Here is a 20,873-nt window from a genome sequence, read left to right on the forward strand (position 1 = left end):
AAAGGATTTTGCTTGGCAATGTTGTTGACTAGCACGCAGCAGCTAGCTTGCTCCGACCATAAAGCTGCTGTTAGCGGCTCACTGTGCAGTGAGGTGACAGACACTCTTACTATGCTATATAGCACCAAATTACTTCATTAATGAAAGATGCGATAATACCGCATGAGTCCTAACATACTAGCCCTAGTTGCAGCACAAACTTTTTTTAAACCTGCTCCATCCAGGCTGTGATGTGTGTGACATTGATGAGTGTATCAGCTTTATGAAAAGTTGAATATGTTTCAATAAAAAGGCACCAATTTAATTAAGTAGCCAGCTAACCATAGCCAAACCCACCGATTCAGCCACTGGCGGTGCATCTCGCTCTTGTTTTGCAGGAACGGGGCTGTTCAAGTGGCCACAGAGCGACCGGCCAACCGGGTTAATCCCGTTACTCCTGATCGCCACTCCGACTATGCTTTGAACAATTAGCATTGAGGGTCCGGTGGGGTGGGAGATTATGATCGGTTGTAATCGTAAATCATTTAAGGTAAGGATAAAAGACCCTTTCATTATTATTTAATGTTTCGTTTCTATTTAACTTTAATACAAACTGTATATTGAAAACACTGTGGCATACCGTCTGGCATGGTAACCTGCTGGTGAGTGCCTCCCCCGGCAGCAATGGAGTCCGGCCAGAAGCGCTGCAGCGGTCGGTTTTGAGGGGTCTTCTTCTTGGCTTTTGGTGTCTCAGAGGAGCTGGCGTCCAACATAGGCTGTAGGATCCGCCTCCGTGCATTTATAAACCTGAAGACAAGACAACTTAGGTCTCTTTTTCCTCCATCTGTGACGATAATGGCTCAAATGTGTGCTTTTGTTGTTAGTCGCAGACAGACTTGTTTTGTATGATCAAGACCGTGGCTCAACCCTGAATGGGTCTTGTAGCTACTGTATATTGAACTCTTGTTTAGCAACGTGGCTCTACAAAGAAATCTGTTCTCCATGGTCCTAAGGTCTACACCACACACTGGATGGAGTGTCCCAGTCTGATTTGTTATCCATTAAAAAGAAGTTTTACTTTCAGCTTACAAAATTATTAGTCAAACTAAAGTGAGTTGCGTTTTTCTTGTTAAGGATGAAATGCGACAAGTAGAAGAAGAAATTGTTTAATCAGTGACTTTAAAAGACAGCAGGTTAACTCATCTCTTCAGGTGCTGTGGGCATGACAGACATCCAGCTGACAGTTTTCCACAGCAGGGAGAAAAATAACATGAGAAGTGTCCCTAGCCAATACAAACTTGGGATGGTGCCGTTTCATGGTATTGGATTGTGTTTTTGTGGGCCACCAAAACTCACCAGTTGTTGACCTGCAGCAGTGTCAAGTTTGTCTGAGTGGCAATCTGTTTCTTTTCATCCTCTGTTGGATATGGGTGCTATAGAAGAGAACGGGAAAGAAATGCTTCAGTGTGTTTAAGGACTGAAGTGTTACAAAGGCAAAGACTTAATGCACACAGACTCACCCCAATGTGTTGAAAGAGCCACGACCGCATGACATTGGTGGCGTGTTTGGGTAAGACGCCACGTTTGTTCTTGGTTGAGTTGTCATCGTGATTAAAGAGGTTCAGGTCCTGGTGGAATTGCAGCTGGAGCTGAGTAAACAGACATTTATTTAGCCACCTTTCTATGCGTTTCTCACTAACAACACATGTTCATAGTCCAACCCTTTCCATACAATGTGAATCTAAATTAAAAATTTTAACTTTGAATAAACTGCAAACAATGGTTGGCTTTGGTGTGAGTGCGTATCCTTCCAATTTCCTTTGATTTTCTAATCATTCAGAATTACACATTACTGTACACATGATCACAGCACGAACATCATGCCATGTCTTGCCGTTTCTCTATTTTAAATTGTTGTGGGGGTCAATGGTTTTTCACAAGAATAACTATGTTTGCTAACTAACATACAGTATTTGAAATCACAAAATGCTTTTTCCAAACAGAAGATGCTGAAGAAGGAATAGTGCCTCACAGTCACAAAGCTTGTCAACATGTTCAGAGCAATCACACAGATGTACTACCTGATTGTTTTGGACGCGTATTGTCCCAGGAGAAAGAGCCTGTGTTACCACCTGGCCCTGAGGAGTGACGACTGTAACAGGCTGGTACACTGTGCCACCTTGAATTAAAAACAAACGCACACCGACACACACAATATAATCTGCTGTGCTGTAGAGTGCAGGTTGCAAAGAAAGCTTTAAACAGAGTCCCACTGGTACATGACAATATATGAGCTGCAGTCACAACAGTACAATACCTGAGGGAGGGGATGTATGCCATGGTGACATACCTGCAACCACCTGGGTGGGGTTGACGGCTGTCACAGTAACATTCCCTTGCTGCAGTGCTGATGCCGGCACCATGATTTGACCTTGGGGACTGATGGTACCCGAGATAGAGCTGGGGGTCTGCATATGAGTCAGAAAGCATACTGACATTAACAACAACATTGTCAGTGTTTTGTGTAAGACTTTCAGACTTTGTTTCTTGCACCCAGTGGTGGTGGTGGTGATGATGTGTACATTCCACCTACAGGCCATACCTGAGTCTTGGTGGGTGAGAAGCTCTGGGCCTGGCCTTGTATGGGGGAGTACGGGCTTCCCGGCTCTCCACTCAGCAGAGTCTCGCTGTTCATCTTGGTCTTGAGGCAGGCAATGTAGCGGCTGCAGAAGTCCTTACACAGGTCACTCACCTTCTCCAACTCCAGCAGGTGGATCCGCAGCACCTGGATGGCTTTCACCATCTACAGGTCAGAGGTATATTTAAAAAAAAAAGAAAGATCACAGCAGGGAAATTGTCTCTCTCAAAATAAATGTTTGTCCTTTCGATTGTCTGATGTTGAGGATAGACACTTAAACTGTTGGTATTGACTGAAAAGCCACAAAAAGGGGATTCAACTGCCTCCTGCACACATAATCAACTGTCACAAGACCTGCAGATACCCTGTGTTAGTCTTAGGTAAGTGTTATTATAGGATGCATCAGAGAATGATTTGACCATGAAGAGCAAAAGCTCAAAACACCAAACATACAAGTAATTACTACACGTTAAAAAATATCTATGCCATATTCTTTTGGCATTTCCGTCGCTCTTGGTCGGCTGAGGGAATTTCAACTTGCTCCCTTGAGGGAGGTCAGGGTCAGGCACAGCACAAACAGTTAAACCACCCGAGATAAAACACAAAGTCCGATTCAACAGCTCAGTGACGTGGACTGTCGCATCGAATCATTCTGAGATGGTAGTGTATTCTAAATAATTGGTAACAGGTAAGCAGCGGACACGACTGCATCTCACAGTGCTGCCAGGGTTAAAGGTCATTGACTAGTTAGTGTGTGAGCGAGCTGGGGGTTCTATTTTCTATTTCTGTGAAATACCTTACACGTCCCTGTTTTGGTTTTGTCAAATACCTCAGAACCAAACTGTGTTTCTGCTTACATTATTAGCCCCCAAATGTGAAGCTTCGCTTGATGACACATTTTTCCCCACTGAGTCAGTTCAACTCATTCCATTTTAAAACCTGGAACAAAATCTATGTTGTCTATGTCAAGACAAAACATGTTTCCCTTCCTTTCTCCACTGAAGGGAGAAAAGGAGAGAAACATGTTTTATAATAAGAGTAACCTCTCCAAAGGTCAACAATTAGAAGATGCTGTTCTTTTTGAAAAAGTCTGTTTATGCTGCCAGATAAATGCACTCCAAATATGTAGTTCCCTGCTGAGAAAGTTAAAATACTTTAAGTGGTTTGTAGGCCAGAGCAGTGTCTAACAGGGCCATTTCACCAAAATGCTTGAGGGAAAAGAAAAACAAACAAAACAGAAATCTGAGAATATCTACCCCTGACATGCAGAAGTATCTCACCAAGTTGTCAAGTTCAGGGTCCTCGCTGAAGAAGGGTTTGCCCTCCTTTTCCTGATTGCGCACAAAGTTCTCAATGTCCACGTCAAAGCTTGCAGAGGTGATGCAATCAGAGCTAAGCGTGGACTGTTCACACTTCTCAAACAGCAGGGCCAAGAGAGGGAACAGGGGATGGCTGTGAAAGGTGTGCCCACACACACACAAACACACACACAGGACAGGAAAAGTTGATAAACTGCACGCTCATTTCAAAAGGACATATTACTTTCTCCCCAGTGATGTGGGAGTGTGGCTTCCACAATGCAAAATAAATAACAAAAGGTGTTATGGGTATATGAAAACAAATGCTGACAGCTTGTCAAAATGAAGTGAAGGCAAACTGCTGTTACTGCACATATTTTTCTTCATCTACTGTATATCTATTATGAACATAAGATAACAGAACTATCTGCACATTGACAGATTTCTAAAAATGTATATATATATATATATATATATAAACTTTTTGTGAGAACATATGACTTGTTTGTACACCATTTATTAGACTGTGGGCTTGTTGAACATAACAAAAATGCAAAAAAACATTCCACAATATTAGTTAAGACAACAAAAACATCAGCAGTAGGTGTTAACACACCCTTTCACATTTCAAATGCCAGAGAGCAATGTGAAAGTCACATGAACAAAGGGGAGGGGGCTTCAAATACACCATATGACATTTCCTATCAATGGCTTAGTTTCTGGCCAATCTGTGAAGTGAAGACAGAGAAAGGTAAGAACAAAGATTTAGGAATAGGGTGGTGTTCTGGTTCGCTCTCACAAACACACATGCAAAATGAACTATACCGATATATGGAAGCTTTGTCTGCGTCCATGGGTGTCTGCGGCTCTGTGGGTGCTGGGCTGGGCGCCTCTGCCAACGTCTCGTCAATAAACTTCTGCTCCGAATCGCTGTCTACCTTTACCACACTGTGCATCTGTAGAAAGAGAGAAAACAGAGAAGTGAGAAAAAGAAAACAAGAGAGTGACAGAAACAGAACGAGAGACACAAACTAACAGAAGAGGTGAAGAGAAAGGCAGAGAATGAGAGACAAAGACGTTATGTGAAGACCAAGAGAAGCCGCAGGGCAAAGTTTAACACAGAACATTGCTTCAATATGAATCTTTTAGAAAGTCATGAGGACATAGTCTGAAAACCACTTTACAAAAACTATGTGCCTTCATATGAGATTGGATTCAAAAAAATGTAATGACTGTGAAGACTTGTTTACGGTTATCAACAACATGGCACAAGGGTACTGATAGTCATGTTTAGCGTTACCAGATCTTGAAAGTCTTCTTGTGATTCCACTTAGACATAATACTTTTGACCCAAAAAATGACTTGTTATGCATCTCTGGTGGACACTTTCATGACCTCCAGTCACCTGAAATTGCTGTGTTACAATTGCAATGCAGACCTAAATACTACCATATGTGGTGTTATGATCTGAACGCAACTGAGAATATAGCCCTCAACCTGACTGTATAAAACTGTCACCTGATGCAAATAAAAGGACACGTTAAAATGTGACCGTAGCTTCTGCAACACTCCACTTGAGGCACATTCACAGATTAAGAGTTCTCCTTTTCTTTTATACATTTTCACACCGTGCCCGTCTACCAGCTACCAAAGATCCCTTCAAGAGCATAAATCCCATCCCCAACCATGTGACTGAGCCCAACAGTGACTTAGATTGAGCTCAAAACAAGCTAAAAATAATTACTTGCTTGGGGTGGAACATTTCTCATTAGTCATAGATCCTTCTCAGCTCTCGACACCCCCAAATTTGGCACTTGAATAAAGATGTTTTGAAAGTAATTTACATAAGCACAGACAAAAATACTGGGCAGAAAAGGGCTTTATACTGCATCAGTGTCTCTCATCCAGTGATTTGTGGTGGCCTGTCACAGACACGCATTCTGCCAACAGATTACTAAAACTGATATATCATTTACATTGCCTGTGTTCTAGTGTTACATGAAGTGTTTCCCTTTGTTTGGCTATCCAGGCTGACTTATCACCACTAAAAATAACTGGGGGATCCATGTGAAAAGAGTGCAGAATATTTAAAGTTGTAGACCGAAACATTTAAGAGTCATTATTACAAACATTGTGTTTTTTTTCACTATTGTGGGTGATTATCTTGAGCAAACAACCAAAAATCTGCGGTTCAGCCAGTTACAGCAGGTTGTGTAAGCCTTGAAGTCCCAACCAAATGTCTCCCCCTCACCCACCTGCTGCTCCCCCTTTGGGTACTTGTCTATGGAAAGCGACTGGGCTGCCATCACGTTCACTGCAGATGCTGCAAACACTGGGGCATTATAGAAAGTAGAGACAGGTAGCCAACCTACACAATACACATAGATTCAGTTAGACTACCTGTAAGAGATGCCCATAGGGTAGGTACAAACTCTTTTAATAAAATAACTGTCATGATGTCAGAATGAAAGATTATTGAAATATTAACAGTGTAGGGGCTGGTGTGATTAAGGTAGAATGAACAAGCTTATTTTCATACTACAAAGAAGTCATGTTAAGTAGCCTTAGCATTAATAAACACTTAGAATCAAATATTTACTCAAACATAAGACAAAAATGAACATGGGCTTGTATGACAACAGCAGTAATAAAAAGAAAAGTAAAAATATCATGAAATACTCAAATGCTAAATGTTCTGTGCTAGTATATGCACACACGTCTGGGCAAAAGAACGAAATCGAGGCACCCTCAGAAAAAACAGTAACGTTATATGAAGGGTAAGTTAACTAATTTATTGCGATAATATATCTTGTCAACATATTTATGTTCACGTCACTCCAAAAACTGAGACTGATGGAACGTTACCGACCCTGAGGTGCGTTGTTGTTATGATAAGAGCGAGTTTATGTGAACGTTACCCTGTAACTGCTGTTAACACACCCACCACGATGCCCTTAGCTTTCAGCCACGAATTAGCTGCTCACACTGTTAGTGGCAGTAAGGGGAAATAAAAGTTTAAGAAAGACCTTGGCATAACGTCAGCCAACTATCCTCTAACGTTAACTAAGTGAAATGCCGTTAGTGTTATTCGCCAACAAAGCAGCTCGGCTGGAGTAGCTAAGCTTTGTTTTCCCACAATATTTAGCTAGCCTGTAACGTTCGTTAGCTCCTGAGCCCAATCTGGGGTTAACCCGAAAGACAAACCGTCTTGCCGAGCCACAGCGAACGTTAGCGAGGCAGCTAACTGTTTACTTAAAATTGTTTCTTATGCTGGTATGATGCAGCCAAAATGCAAAGCGCCATATTTAGCAAGGGAATAACTGCCAAAAAACAAGCTAGCATAGCTAGCCAGGTGAAAAAAAAAAAAAAAGAGACACCAAACGTTAGCTGCGGACTGATACAAAGCCATCCGTTTGGCCAAACACCAAGACAGCTTCGATCGCTTTAGCGTTTTTTTAAATTTAATGCATATGCATTTCTTTTCAGCTGTGTAACGTTAGAGTAATTCGACTGCAATGATATTAAGACGCACTGGATGCACACCAGGCTAGCCCGGTTGATCCTTAAAATCCGTCCCACATCAGTCAATCAATCAAGCGGGGACAGCTGCCCTCTCCTTCCCCTCCCCTCCGCGCTAACGTTACAACTGTCGGGCCTCGTTTCTAGCTCTCGCCCTTAGCCTTTCCACAATCCTCCTCTGCCCCCCAAAACGCCGACATATTTTTTTTTACACCCCCCCCCCTCGGCTTGTATACAGATTTTTTTATTCTTCCCGGAGCTCTGTTGCTTCTGCTTCCCTTCCAAAAACACCCTCCGCTGCCCTAACTAGGTCCGCGCTCCTCGCCCCGGGGCATTTTTGCGTGAGGCCCAGATTGTTTGATTGATAGGGAACGGAAAAAGAGGGATTTTGAGTGACAGCTTACCTGAGTGCCAATCTTCGTCACACTGACAAGCGGCTGCAGCAATCGGGACCCGCAGTTGTCGCTTTGCGTCATCGCGTAAGGGCACGCAGGGGCGCTTGCCTCATGAATATTTATGAGATGGGCGGAGATATGACGTCCTTGCCGCCTGAGAGTCCCTCTGAAACCTGCTGGGTTTTTTACTTGACATCCCTCATTTACACATAAATTCCTATGTATATTTTCCGTTTTACCCGACTTAATACAAATTCTGGCATAATATACACACTAATACACAAACCTGACGACAGATTCTGGTGGTTTTCTCCTGAAAAAAAAAGCATATAACTAGAATAATAGAAACACAGATAAACCACTTGTACATTCAGTTCTATTCAAATGATCCCCCCAAGGCAGAAAAGTAGCATGAAATTGTTATATCATAGCATTTCCCTTTATATGCCTATTCCTTTATATAAGACAAAACAGAATGACAGACAAATACAGACTTTTCATTTGTGTACTTTAATAACATTTAACAGCATCATTTCATGCAAGTCTGACAGGTGGGAGGATGATCATACATAAAGAGGGACCAACACCATTTTCTTGAAGCAATATAAAGGTTTGCAGCCAAGCCAAACCCTCTAGTGTCTGATGGAGGAGGGCTGAGGGAGACGAAACTTGGCCATCTCCACATCCAGGTCTGCAAACGTATAGGGGTTGTAGTTGTGGTGCTGGTAGTTTTTATAAGTGCTGTTGTCAAAATGTTCCTCAGGTTCCGGAGGGGCTGCTGCAGCAGACTCTGCAGAAAGAGGGGAAGAAACAAAAAGCATTTTAGAAAGCCAAGTCTGGTACAAAGATGAATACAAATCTTCCTGCATGCATTAAAAGATAAATAGCACAAGGTTAGCCAAATGAAATACTGAGTCTAATCCTATGTCCTCCTTACTGTTATTGATTTTGAAGCAACAAAAAGCTGAGTCTCGATCTAGGCATTTCCATTTCTGTTTCTAGGCATACTTTGAAAAAAAAAAAAATGTGACTTGCTATGTAAATATTTTAAAAGATTTTGAAGGGACAGCACATTTACATAGTCACACATGCTGACAAAAGGTAGTTTATGGTGGGGCATTTCCTATGGCAGCAGGCCACATTACCCCCAACAGAGTGTGGAAACACACTGGTGTGAAAAACCTCAAGGATCATGTTTGTGGGAGGAAAGCATGTGAAGGTAAATGTGCCTGCAAACAGTAAAGACAGCCCAAACTGGAGAAATAATAATACAGGCAGAGACACACATGAAATACATTTTAAGTCAAAATAAAAATCATGTTGGAAATACAGCTTTGATGTTTTTGACTAAACAGAGGTGAATAATATTCTTCAAATACCAATTTATTTTTATATCTAAATCTGTCCGGAAAACCCCTAAGCATGCTGTGACAGTAAGGCTATAAAGAGCATATAAGACAGAGAAAAAATCTTACACATTCACAATCAGAGAAACACATTTAACAATACATTTACATTTTTTCCATTAATCAACAACATTATCCCAAAGGCTTTCAGGTGAAGAAGTTAAAATAAAGAAAGAAATTAACAAGAGTTGAAATTAATGACCAGGGAGAGGAGGGGGTTGTTTCTAGAAGCAGAATTACCCAGTTGGTCACAGAAGCGTTGGGCAAAAAAGTTGCTTCAAGCGCTGTAGGTACAGGAATGTTTAGGATTTTTATCTGTGAGCTCCATTGGTTGGTAGCTGCTCATCAGTGTGATATACAGTATTGTGGGATTCCCGCGGTCTGCGAGTCAACTTCACTTTTTATCATGGGACTGTGACAGGACAAGACAACAAGAGCGGGGTGGGACGGGAATCACCATTTATTATATATAAATATGCATTTGTAATCTGAATAATCACTATTTTCTGATTTTTCATTCGTGACTGGGACAGGACACTATTTTTTTTTTTTACTCTGGCCCCATCCACACTACTGCTCTTTCGTTTTAAAATGGAGACCTTGTGACTTATGTTTGCACCTCCCGTCCAGACTAAAACGGTGAAAACAAAGACCTAAAATGGAGTTTTAAAACACTGCCAAACCCGTTTTTTGTTTTGAAACTCCAGATAGCGCTTTAGTGAAGACTGGCAAAAACGGAGGACTTCAGAAACGATGACGCAGACGCTCACACTTGGCTCTCTGATTGGGTCTCATAAGTCATGCAAAGCAGATACCGGTGCCCAGAGAAAAAACACATTTAACAACACATTTTTTTCCCATTAATCAACATTTTTTATTAAAATGCAAATGACCATATCTGCCTACACTTGTGCTGTGCATGTCATGTTTACTTTGCGACAACTCCCAGTCTGTTTTCTGCCACCACACTCCCGTGCTACATTCAGTAACAGTCCCAGCTCGTTATTGGTGCATGCAAAAAAATCTGGCCTGATTCGTCGTCTGCATTACTTTATTCTTTCGCCAAATCTTCTGTAACTACGGAATACAGCATCAGCTTCATGTTTACACCGGCACGCGCATGCCCAGTGCACCTGAACAGCCACTAGATGTGCGTGTCGTTTTAATGTAGACAGAGATCAACTGTCTACATATGGTATATTCCTGAGTCACAAATGGAGGGGAAAAAGGCCGAAACATGAACAGGATTAGTCACAGTATGCAGCATGCAATATCACCTCATTATACACAAAAATATAGTTGTGTATGTAGTTCAAAGATAGACATGTCTAAACTTCAATTTGCAGAAGCAAATGCAATGTTGTAGAAAAGGAGAAGGAATGCACCAAAAGCCCCGCAAGCATAGTTAATCTACACATACACTACATTCAGGTCAGATGGACAACATCATGGACAACAAGCACACTGAAAACCAAAGCAATGAGAGGTCAGACATCAGTGGAGGAACCAAACTGCCAAATCAAAAACAAATGAATAAAAAATCAATATGTCATTAAATGCATCCAAAATGCATACATATATGCACACAGGCAGACAGACAGGCAGGCAGACAGACAGACAGGCAGGCAGGCAGGCAGGCAGGCAGGCAGGCAGGCAGGCAGGCAGGCAGACAGACAGGCAGACAGACAGGCAGACAGGTTCAGTGATTTACGGACTTTCTTGTAATCATCTTGAGACGACAGTGGTGAGCCTATCTGTCTGCCTGCCTGTCTCAGCGGCACTGGCCACAGTGTGTGGAAGCAAGGCATGTAAAGTCGATCCATGCTCTGTGATGTCCATCAACCAAGGTGAAACGTAGACCACATGACACACCTTGAATGACAGGCCCCTCATTTGCATAGTGAAATGCATAAATATAAATATCTTAATATAACTCCATCTGTTATTGTCTGCTATGTAGCAGAGGGGAGTTGTAATACAAATTTTTTAACTGTTTGGGCAAAAATGCATATAGAAAATACATAAATCATTCAAATACATTTAAAAATGAATAAATAGAATGTGAAATGAGAAAGTAAATAAATTGGGGGGATTGTTTCAAAGATAAAAAAATACAAAAGCAAAATAAAACAGCAACATCAATTTATATATATATATATATATATATATATTAATGCCTACATTTATTTTTTTATATTATTTTGGGGACATTTAATGGCTTTATTTACTGGGCTTCTGGTTTTATTCACTCGTCCTCGATATGTGTCACAGTGATGGAGCAGAAGCAAAAAATAGGTGATACTAAAAAAGCCCTGAAAACAGCAGCAGCTATTGTGCGTGCAGCAGCTGATGCCTGGTTAACACCTTAACAGTACACAGAATGTGTTATAAGGGACAGAGAGAAAAGTATGGTCTGTGGGATCCACAAAGAAGAAAGGTAGAGGTAGAGATTTGGGGAATAGCGTGGTGTAGTGTGTACCCTCAGATAGTTCAGCTGGGGCCTCCGTCTGCAGTTCCTCTCCTGCTGCTTCAGCTTTGACTGGGGAAGGGTCCATCAGCTTCTTTGCACTCTCCACAAGGGCAGAAGCTTCAGCTACAGCCTCAGCAGCCATCTCAGCCTGGGCAGCTTCAGCAGCTTCTGCGGGGGCTTCAGCAGCTTCTACAGTGACAACTTCAGCACCTTTTATGGAGGATTCTACAGAGGCAGCTCCAGCTTCTACAGGCTCCACTGCTGCTTCTGAGGGGGTAGCAGCAGAGGCAGGATCTGAGGTTTCTACAGGAATTTTACGCATGGTCACAATTTCAGGTTGAGTTCCGACTTCGTCATCAGGGATAGCAGGAGGTACGACATCTTGTATTACATGTTCAGCTGAAACTTCTGAGCTGGTCACAGTGCCCTCCGGTGTGTCTTCGGTGGCAGTGCAGATATCAGGAGCAGAGTCTACTAACTCCTCAGAGCTAACACTGGGTGCCTCCAGGGTAGCTTGAGCTGTTGCTGCAGCCTCCTGTACGGCCTCAGCAGCAGGTGTTTTAGTAGCTTCCTTCTTCGATTCCTTAGTGTCTTCCTTCACTTCTGATGTGACCTCCTGGACTTCTGCTTTTTCCTTCACACGGGATTCTGCCTTCTCGTTCTCGTCCTCAGAGTCTGAGTCAGAACTGGAGTCGCTGGACGACGATGAGGATGATCCGTCAGGTGCTGGATCACCAGGCTCAGAGGAGGCTGTGTCTGGGACTGCATTGTCGATGACAGAGGCTGCAACTGCAGTGTTGTCTGGTGCTGAGGTTTTGCTGCTTGCTTCAACCAGGGGCTCAGCAGCTGGGGGAGCTGCGTCAACTACAGGTGGAGCTGTGTCAGCGATAACCTGAACAACATCTGGATCAGGAGCTGAAGCTCCTGCTGCCTCTGGCGCAGCTATAGCTGGTCCACTGGCAGCAATAACAGATGCTGTAGCTTCTGCAGCTACAACTGCTTCTGCAGTGGCAGTGGGGCTGGCCACTGGATCAGTTACACCTGCAGACTGTATTGGGAAAACTCCAGGCTCTGAAAGTCTAACTGGGAAGGCAACTGTGGTCTTGTAGGCTAGCAAGGTTGCTCTCTCATCCTGAACATCTGCTGTTAAGGAAAATGGTAAATGGGACAAGAGTGGTTACAGACTAACACACATTTAACGTAAAGTGGTATGACTTCCAAATGGGAATAAATGCCCTACAACTTTATCTTGCACCATTTAAGCTTGCAAAAACTGCACAGAAATAGGAAAATATAAGTACCTCAACACAATATTCAATCGTAACTTACCATTAACCTTGTTAATACTGTCATAGTATTTATATTTACAATTCAGCAACACAACAGTGCTAAAAATGTAATTTTAACAGTGAATGATTCTGGATGGAATGGATGACTGTAAGAGAAAGCAGACTTTAGACCTTATGGCACGTTTCCTGCACTGTGAGAAAAGTGTTACACGTTAAACTTTGGAATCAACACAAAGGGACAAGATAGGGGAAAAGTCCACGGGAGTGGGCAGGACAGAAATCATAGGGCAGTTTTCATATATTAATATACAGTTCTAATATGAATGATATAATTTCAGATTATTTTTAAAGAGAACAAGATGGGACGGTGGGCATTCCTCTGGGATGGGACAGGAGTAAAAATCCACTCCCGTGTCACCCTCTAATACACAATAGCAACCAGTCAGCAACACTTGAAACCCTACATTTCAAACTTAATAAAGTGAACAGAATGAAAAGGCCTTACTCCTGCTTGCAGGCTTTGTCTTTTTCGCTGGCTTTGCAGGCTCTTCAGCTTGAGTGCAGAACGAGGCAGCTGTGCGAGTCTTCAGTATGCCCCAGCTATCCACCTGGAGACACTGCAGAAAAACACAGACACCGTTTGGTGCGACTTCCAAACAATACTGCAAGACAACAGCAATCAGCATTCATCATGGAAATGCAGCAGAATAGACATAAAATGCAAAAAAAGGGATTAAAAACTGTTGTGTGTTCAAATATTTACATTTTAAAAATTATTCTACACAAGAGCTTTACAAGGGCCGCTGAACTGAAGCCAAGGCCATTTCTAGGTGGCAGGTTTGGCTGGTGGTATTGGAATCTTAGGGCTTCGTGTGTTCAGTCAGCTACACACACAGACACTGTAAACACAAATATCTGTGTGTACAAAGCAGGCTGAATTGAGTACAGTATGGATATTTCAGAACCTCAAAATAATTTAGTTTGAGAATCACCAAGACCAACCACACCAAGTTTTATTATCTATGAAAGGCAGTTAATGAGCTCATCAGCATTGTTCAAATCCTGCTGATTCAGCCCAAAAAAGCTACAGAGGATTTGCACTTTTTTCCCAAAATCAAGTAACGAATGATGGACAAGACATGCATATGGACATGAGATTATTGATTTAGCGTACACTTGAAAAATGTGTCTCTCATTTAATGGATTATTTTCATAGCTAATGACACCATGCGAGGACTGGATTGGGATCCCGCACGTGGGACCCAACGCAAACTGTTGCAGGGCTCTACCCTGTACTAATGTTTCCATTTCTCATAATGTTGCCCGGATACTACCCTGCATCATCTAACTAAGATTTCTATTTAACAGCAATGCTATGTTTATGAGCTGGATCCAGTAGTTATGTGTTTTTTCAGTCACAGTATTTGCTATAATTTCCTGGGGTATTTCAGTGGAAAAAACAGATCAACAGATCAAAAACAGACATCCCTGACTGGTTAGTTTACCCAGAAATCATTTTTTATGAAATTAACTGTCACCATATATTATGATGAATGATAGTAATATAATAATAGTACTTGTCCTTGCAACAGACTGTGCAGATATATATTATATATATATATTATATATATATATACACACACACACACACACACACACACATTTATTTATGTCATCTGTATGTTTGTATGTGCAGCACCTTATCACCAAAGCAAATTCCTTGTACGTGTAAAAACTACTTGGCAATAAAGCTTTTTCTGATTCTGATTCATGACCTGGCTCCAGGTTATATTTTGGATCTTTTAATTCCTAATAAGCCATTGCATAGCCTGAGATCTTGCCATGTCTCTTCCAGAGTCCAGGCTGAAATCTAAAGGGGACAGACAAGGGGGACAAGGGGACAGAGCTTTTGCTGTCAGGGCCCCGAGGCTCTGGAACGACCTACCCAAGGTAATCTGGCTATCATTCAGTGCCTTCTTTTAAGTCTCTTCTAAAAACTCTTTTTATTGAAATGCATATCCTGATTTTATCTGAGCCGCATGCTTATTTTATTGTTTTTATTCTCATTTCATTTTCTCCCACTTATTCTGATGTTTTATTTTTGTGTCATTTCTTACTTTTTTTAATTTGCCCCTCGTGTATTTTATCATTCACTGTGGTATGTTTCTCTGTGAAGCACTTTGTCTATAAATAAAGTTTATTAGGGGTCCAAGCCCGAGTGGGGCTGGGAACCTGAGAATGCAAGGCATTGCGGTACCCAGTACCAGCAGAGCTGGGAACCCTATTGGAATCATTCTTGTTTTTATTTACTTTATTTTTCCTTCACTGAAACTCACAGGTTAGGTACAAATCCCTGAAAGTAACCAAGGCGCAAAAATCTCCTGACAGGCTGTGCAACATTTGGTGCAACTAGCCCCTAGGTGGCGCTATTTAACACAAGTCAGATTGACATGAAAGTTGAGCTGGGATTGTTCAGGATGGCCCCCTGACTCCAGGGCCATCATTTCAATGGGATTTTGAACCTATGCACATTTTGCCTCATAACTATCTACGTGTCCGGGGGATGCTGCCGATTCGTATGGTATAGGACACGCCTTTGTGCGATGACATTTTCATTTCGCTAAATCGCAAAAACTGAAAACCCTATTTTTATTAACTCCTCCCAAACCACAAGTCCGATCGGAGCCTAACTTGGCACGGACCATCTCTTGTGCTCCTCATATTGATAGGCGAAAAACTGTTGGACTTATAAGCCAACAAATGTTTGCGAAAAGCACTAAAATCAGGATGTGATGTCATATCTTAGGTTTAGAATGACCGCTCTACACCAAACTCGGGGACCTTATCTGGCTGTATGAAATTTGGTGTCAATCGGCCTCTAGATGGGGCTATTATTCCTATATCAAATAACACTTCCATAGACATCCATTCATTTTATATCTCCGTAACAGCAAGTCCCTTTAATTTCAAACTCTGGTAATTTATTCAGCGGGGGCCAACGGAGCCGCGGCGGGGCGCCCGGGTTGATTCGCGCGGCCTCCGCGGGGCGAGGGGTGCGGCTGGAGCCGGAGGACTTTGACCCGCTTACAACTGCTTACCATTCTAGTTATTATCATTAACACCATATCAAAGTATCGCCCACTACTAGGTACTAATTCCATCTTACAAATTCAATATTACATGAAAACGAAACGAAATAAGAGAAAGAGTTAGCCGCATCACAGAGAGCAGCGGACTCAGCCTTCACACCTTCCTCCGGTGCGGTACAAACTTCACCCTGAAGGTCCGGGTCTGCATAAAACTGTTGTGTTGTAGTTATAGTGAGATGTAATGTTTGATTATGGGGAAAAAGTCACGTGCGATTCCGGGTAGAGATAAGTCCTTCTTTTCGGCCGGGGTATCGTATCCTTCTCGGGGTCAGACCGAACAACACGCCCTCCTGCTACAGTGACTTCTCCTCCGCTGTCTTGGATCACGTGTAAACCGTTACCGACCTCTATCATGGTGCAGTATCCACACAAAACACATGGAAGACGTTTGGGGGCAATTCAGTTTATATTACCTTCAGGGAACCCAGTCGCCCTAACCGCAGCAAGGAGGTCGCCATTTCTTGTTCCCAGTATTATGGTCCGGTCGGAAACTGTGACGTAAACTCAACGGTTCCACACAGATACCGGTATGAAAGAAACCAGAGGAGTAGCCAGACATTATAAACATTTGGGGCTTAGCCCAAACCTAGGGGGGTCCGGGGGCAATGCACCCCGTGGAGATTTTTTCCCATTAAGCCGGCTAAATGCACTATTTTTCATGCTGTTTGAGATGATAGACTGCCTAAAAATCTATAAACTATCAGGGAAAAAGATGAATGTTGCTTGGAAAATAATCGTCCTGTAGAGCTTTAATTTAATTTAATTGTTCCATCAGCTGGAGTTAATCCATAACACAACAAATACTGAGGATCACTCATTTTCACTCCGGGCAGCTAAAAAGGGACATAACCTATGTGATGTTACTATTTTTAAGTTACATAACAAAAATACAGTAGAAATATGTTGCAACAGTTTCTGATCATCATTGGAGGTGTGAATCTCTAAGCACCTCACAATTCCATTTGATTACGATTCAGAGGGCTGCGATGCGATTATAAAACAATTATCGAATCTTCGAATAATCTCTTTTTCTATGTGACTTTTGGATAGTTACGAAGCATTTCATTTGCACACTAAAATCCAAAACAAAACGTCTCCTCATTAGCTTAAAAGGACTAGTTTGCATCCCTAATTTACTTTACGAATTTCAGCTCCTTCATGGTCAACACCGTTGTTCACTCACCCCTACTGATCATAAACTTATCATATCATCATAAAGATGCAAAAAAGATTAAATGCATATCTTATTCTCTGACATTTACTTCTGGAATCTGTGCTCCCTTTAGCCATCTTATATTTACTCCTTTCTTCTAAACACATTTTCATCTCTTGTTCCTCCTTTATTTCACCTGCTTTCACTTTTAAATTTCTTCTGGAGTCCCTGGATCACAAGTTAATCCAGCTGCTGTCCCTTACTGTGATGCCTGTCCTTCCTCTTCCCTAGCTGATTCATCTGTGGGACAAAATAGTTCCTTAAACACAGTCAAATCAGCAAACATCAGCTAGCAAGTAGTGATGAGTGGATGAAGCATTAAGAAGCTTTGGGGCTTCAAGCTAAGCAAACACAGTTGCATCTGGTGGCGTATAAAACTTATAGCAGCACTTTTTAGACTGAGGCCGAAATGCCACCATAACTCGCTGAAACAAATCATTTTAGTCTCATGTGTGCAACAAAAGTCAGAAAGGGTTATTTATGAGATTCGGACATGTGATGTGATTGGACAGTGATTTTCATTAAACTAGCCTATTATTACTTTTGTTAGATTAGTACAGGAGCATCTCAAATCTCAAAAAAAAATTAATATGGTGGAAAATTTGTGAGCACCAGAACCAGAGTGAGAGATTAAAGGCTTAAGAACCTTTTGCAAGTTTTTTGAGTTGGTGGTATTATGCTCATTTTCAGGTTCAAAATCTTATTTAGGGGTTGTACCAGAACAGGTTTACATGGTTTAGTTTTCAAAAAACACCATATTTTTCTCATACTGCACATTGCTGCAGCTCCTCTTTTCACCCTGTGTGTTGCACACTCCGCTCTTGAGCTACAGAGTGATGCATCTTACTTGTACAAAATCTTTGTTGGGAGTTGCACATGCGCAGTTCCCTGGGCCGAGTTCAGCGCTGACAAAACGTAGCAAAACATTTATTTCAACTGAACCGGTGGTTCTCTAAACATCCTGCTGTGTACGCAAGCGCACTGAATTTTCCTGCCTTTTTTACACCGTTGTGTTTACAAACTTATCGCAGCTGATTGGGTAACACCTGAGACACGCCCACCAAACGGGAGAAAACATACCTCAAAGCCTGTTGCAGAACGTTGCGTAACGTTGCAAGGAAACATGTCGTTCAATGAGAAAATGTTCCAAACCGGTGCAAAACATTTTGAGATTGACCTCGCCCCAGGTAAGGACTATTAGCCAATCAGAAGCAGAGAAGGGCGGGTCGTAAGAAACAAGGTAGTGTGATCCAAATCAAAGCCGCTTCAGACTGCGACCGTAACCTAGCAGATGGTATCAGTTACTCACAAGTCCACAACCACACAACATTATTGTTCCACATCTTACCATAAACCACTACAAAAATCATCATATTTCAACTGAATTTTACATAAAAATTAGAAGAAGAAGAATATATACTTTATTTAATTCCACGAGGGGAAACTCAATGTTTTCACTCTGTTAGTATTTTTTTACACACAGGTCCGAAGGACACACACATGCACACAAAGAAGAACTACAGCAACACACAGAGATGTCAGAGTGAGGGGGCTGCCACTCAGTGCGGCGCACCAAGTAGTTAGGGGTTCAGGGGCTTGCTTTCACGTTACATTTTAGTTTCCCTCACCTCGCTTGGAACCTCGACGGAGGTGATACGAAAAAAAGTACCTGGAAGCAGGTACAGGTCCAACATTTCTACAATGGAAAACCAAACAAAGGCGAGTCGAGCCAAAGGGCCTCTGCTCAGACTAGCTTGGTTTGAGGGCGTGCCTGACCCTGTTTTAAGTTTTAACCTAAATCAAGATACATCTGGCTCGTGATGTACAGAATATTCTTGGTTTGTGAAACTTAAAATCACTTTGGAACAAATAAAATATACAACAACAGTATGAATTGAAACATTGCTTTATTATTATCATTACACTATTATAAATAAATATTTACAGTATTAATGTACTATAATTATATCTATATATATATATTTTTAGTATAGAGTAAATATTAACGCCAAATGTACACTGATCGGTATGTTGACACTTATTTATTGGCTCTTTTCTTTTTTTTTTACGGCTCTATGTGGGACGAACGACCGAGATAAACGTCATCACGTTTTGTGCGCGGTGGCTTGTGGGACAAACCATATATGGAAGTTCAACTTCCATCAACTTCCGTCACGTTTGTCTGGTTTGTCTGCAGGCTGCAGCTCGAGTCTTCTCGAAAGATGCACTACCGCCACCACTGTAGAAGAGCTGTTGCTCCGTTGTTTTGCCGCTCCAGTCAGAAAGACTGAGGGGAAATGAAACAAAGTTGAACTTATTTTAAAAACCTAAAAGATGGGAATTGTTTTACACTTTGTACCTGTTAGATGTTTAACTTTACTTCCTCATCTTCAGCTTCATAACGTTCTTAACCTGACTGACCGGGTAGATGGCCGCCCACCCTGAGCCATGGTTCTGCTCGAGGTTTCTGCCTCTTAAAAGGAAGTTTTTCCTTGCCTCTGTCGCCTAGTGCTGCTCTTGGTGGGAACTGTTGGGCTTCTGTAAATAACATCATAGAGTACGGTCTAGACCTGCTCTTTTATGAAAAGTGCTGTGAGATAACTGTTGTTTTGATTTGGCGCTATATAAATAAAAGTGAATTGAATTGAAAATTGAATGACCTGGATCAGACATAATGGCGGACCTCCGCATATATAGAGGATAGTTTTGGTCATAATTCAAATGAATAGTCCAAATACAAAATCAAAAGAGATCAAATTAATAGATTATTTTACTACACTAGGAATAACCAGACCATAACCAAACTTGGAAGAATGGAAATAAGAAAAGGCAAACATCAAATCTGAAACTCAAGATGGGAAATGGAAAAGCATAAAAGCATAGTCAGCCATCTTTCTAATAATTATTAGAAACGGTTAAACTTAAGGTGAGTAGCAACACAACACTGAACTACAGTGTTACCTGTTTCCATAGATGACATATTATGTTATGTTAGTGACCCAATGCTACATACTCCACATGATTAGTAGAAGATCAGCTGACCGCATCCAAGTCACCACTGCAAATGAGAGTAGGCTGCAGTTTCAGGACCGCAATCCTAGGACCGGTGTTCTGACAGCATATGCTGCCCTATCGAAAAATGATACCTTATGTGTCCCCTTTTTCAATCCCATAAAGGTACCTAACTCCCACAGTATTATGACATCTTCTGTTTTTTGATTATATTATAACGCCATTTTATATTGCACCACTACTCACTCCATGTGTACAGTAAGGAGATGTCAAGGTTTACAGAATGAGTGCAAGCATGAGCGTGAGCCTAAATGCAAGACACCAAGGCAGAGATTCTGTTCAGGGGATTTAATCCAACAGAAGCAGAATATCAAGTCTATAGGTAGTTGACTTGTATCTAAAAAACAACAGGAGAAACAGCAACAGACAGAACACTCCTCCATACAACATAACAGAGCATATACACACTACAAAACACTGCAATGACCACACAAAATACTTAACA

General features: G+C 41.7%; 2 protein-coding genes across 11 annotated transcripts in view; both read right to left on the minus strand.

Annotated features, from left to right (window-relative positions):
- Window positions 1-7,917, minus strand: part of pknox1.1 (pbx/knotted 1 homeobox 1.1) — a 31,892-nt gene extending 23,975 nt beyond the window's left edge. The window contains exons 1-10 of one of the 7 annotated variants that reach the window (XM_038719731.1): window positions 7,839-7,917; window positions 6,171-6,283; window positions 4,741-4,871; window positions 3,898-4,069; window positions 2,582-2,782; window positions 2,297-2,447; window positions 2,061-2,158; window positions 1,500-1,628; window positions 1,336-1,412; window positions 620-786 (exon numbers count right to left, since the gene is read on the minus strand). In XM_038719731.1, coding sequence (XP_038575659.1) covers window positions 620-786; window positions 1,336-1,412; window positions 1,500-1,628; window positions 2,061-2,158; window positions 2,297-2,447; window positions 2,582-2,782; window positions 3,898-4,069; window positions 4,741-4,871; window positions 6,171-6,221 — 1,177 coding nt within the window. In that variant the 5' untranslated portion in view covers window positions 6,222-6,283; window positions 7,839-7,917. Of the gene's footprint in view, window positions 1-619; window positions 787-1,335; window positions 1,413-1,499; window positions 1,629-2,060; window positions 2,159-2,296; window positions 2,448-2,581; window positions 2,783-3,897; window positions 4,070-4,740; window positions 4,872-5,659; window positions 5,718-6,170; window positions 7,625-7,838 lie in introns of those variants that run through there. The other 6 variants (XM_038719727.1, XM_038719726.1, XM_038719730.1 and 3 more) reach the window with 6 other exon arrangements.
- Window positions 7,918-8,320: 403 nt separating this feature from the next.
- ndufv3 (NADH:ubiquinone oxidoreductase subunit V3) lies at window positions 8,321-16,688 on the minus strand. 4 transcript variants are annotated; one of them, XM_038719724.1, is made up of 4 exons: window positions 16,557-16,688; window positions 13,500-13,611; window positions 11,715-12,845; window positions 8,321-8,619 (listed from the first exon to the last, which is right to left on the minus strand). In XM_038719724.1, exons 1-4 carry the CDS (start codon window positions 16,599-16,601, stop codon window positions 8,462-8,464), a joined length of 1,446 nt encoding a protein of 481 aa, XP_038575652.1. In that variant the 5' UTR covers window positions 16,602-16,688; the 3' UTR covers window positions 8,321-8,461. The 4 variants fall into 4 exon arrangements, with proteins under 4 accessions (XP_038575652.1, XP_038575650.1, XP_038575651.1 ...); XM_038719722.1 differs by having other exon boundaries at window positions 11,715-12,848; XM_038719723.1 differs by lacking the exon at window positions 16,557-16,688 and adding an exon at window positions 16,244-16,477.
- Window positions 16,689-20,873: the final 4,185 nt, after the last annotated feature.

Source organism: Micropterus salmoides, unplaced genomic scaffold, assembly GCF_014851395.1.
Source record: "Micropterus salmoides isolate LMB-PRFRI ecotype aquatic unplaced genomic scaffold, ASM1485139v1 Ms_hic_scaffold_15, whole genome shotgun sequence".
NCBI lineage: Eukaryota > Metazoa > Chordata > Actinopteri > Centrarchiformes > Centrarchidae > Micropterus > Micropterus salmoides.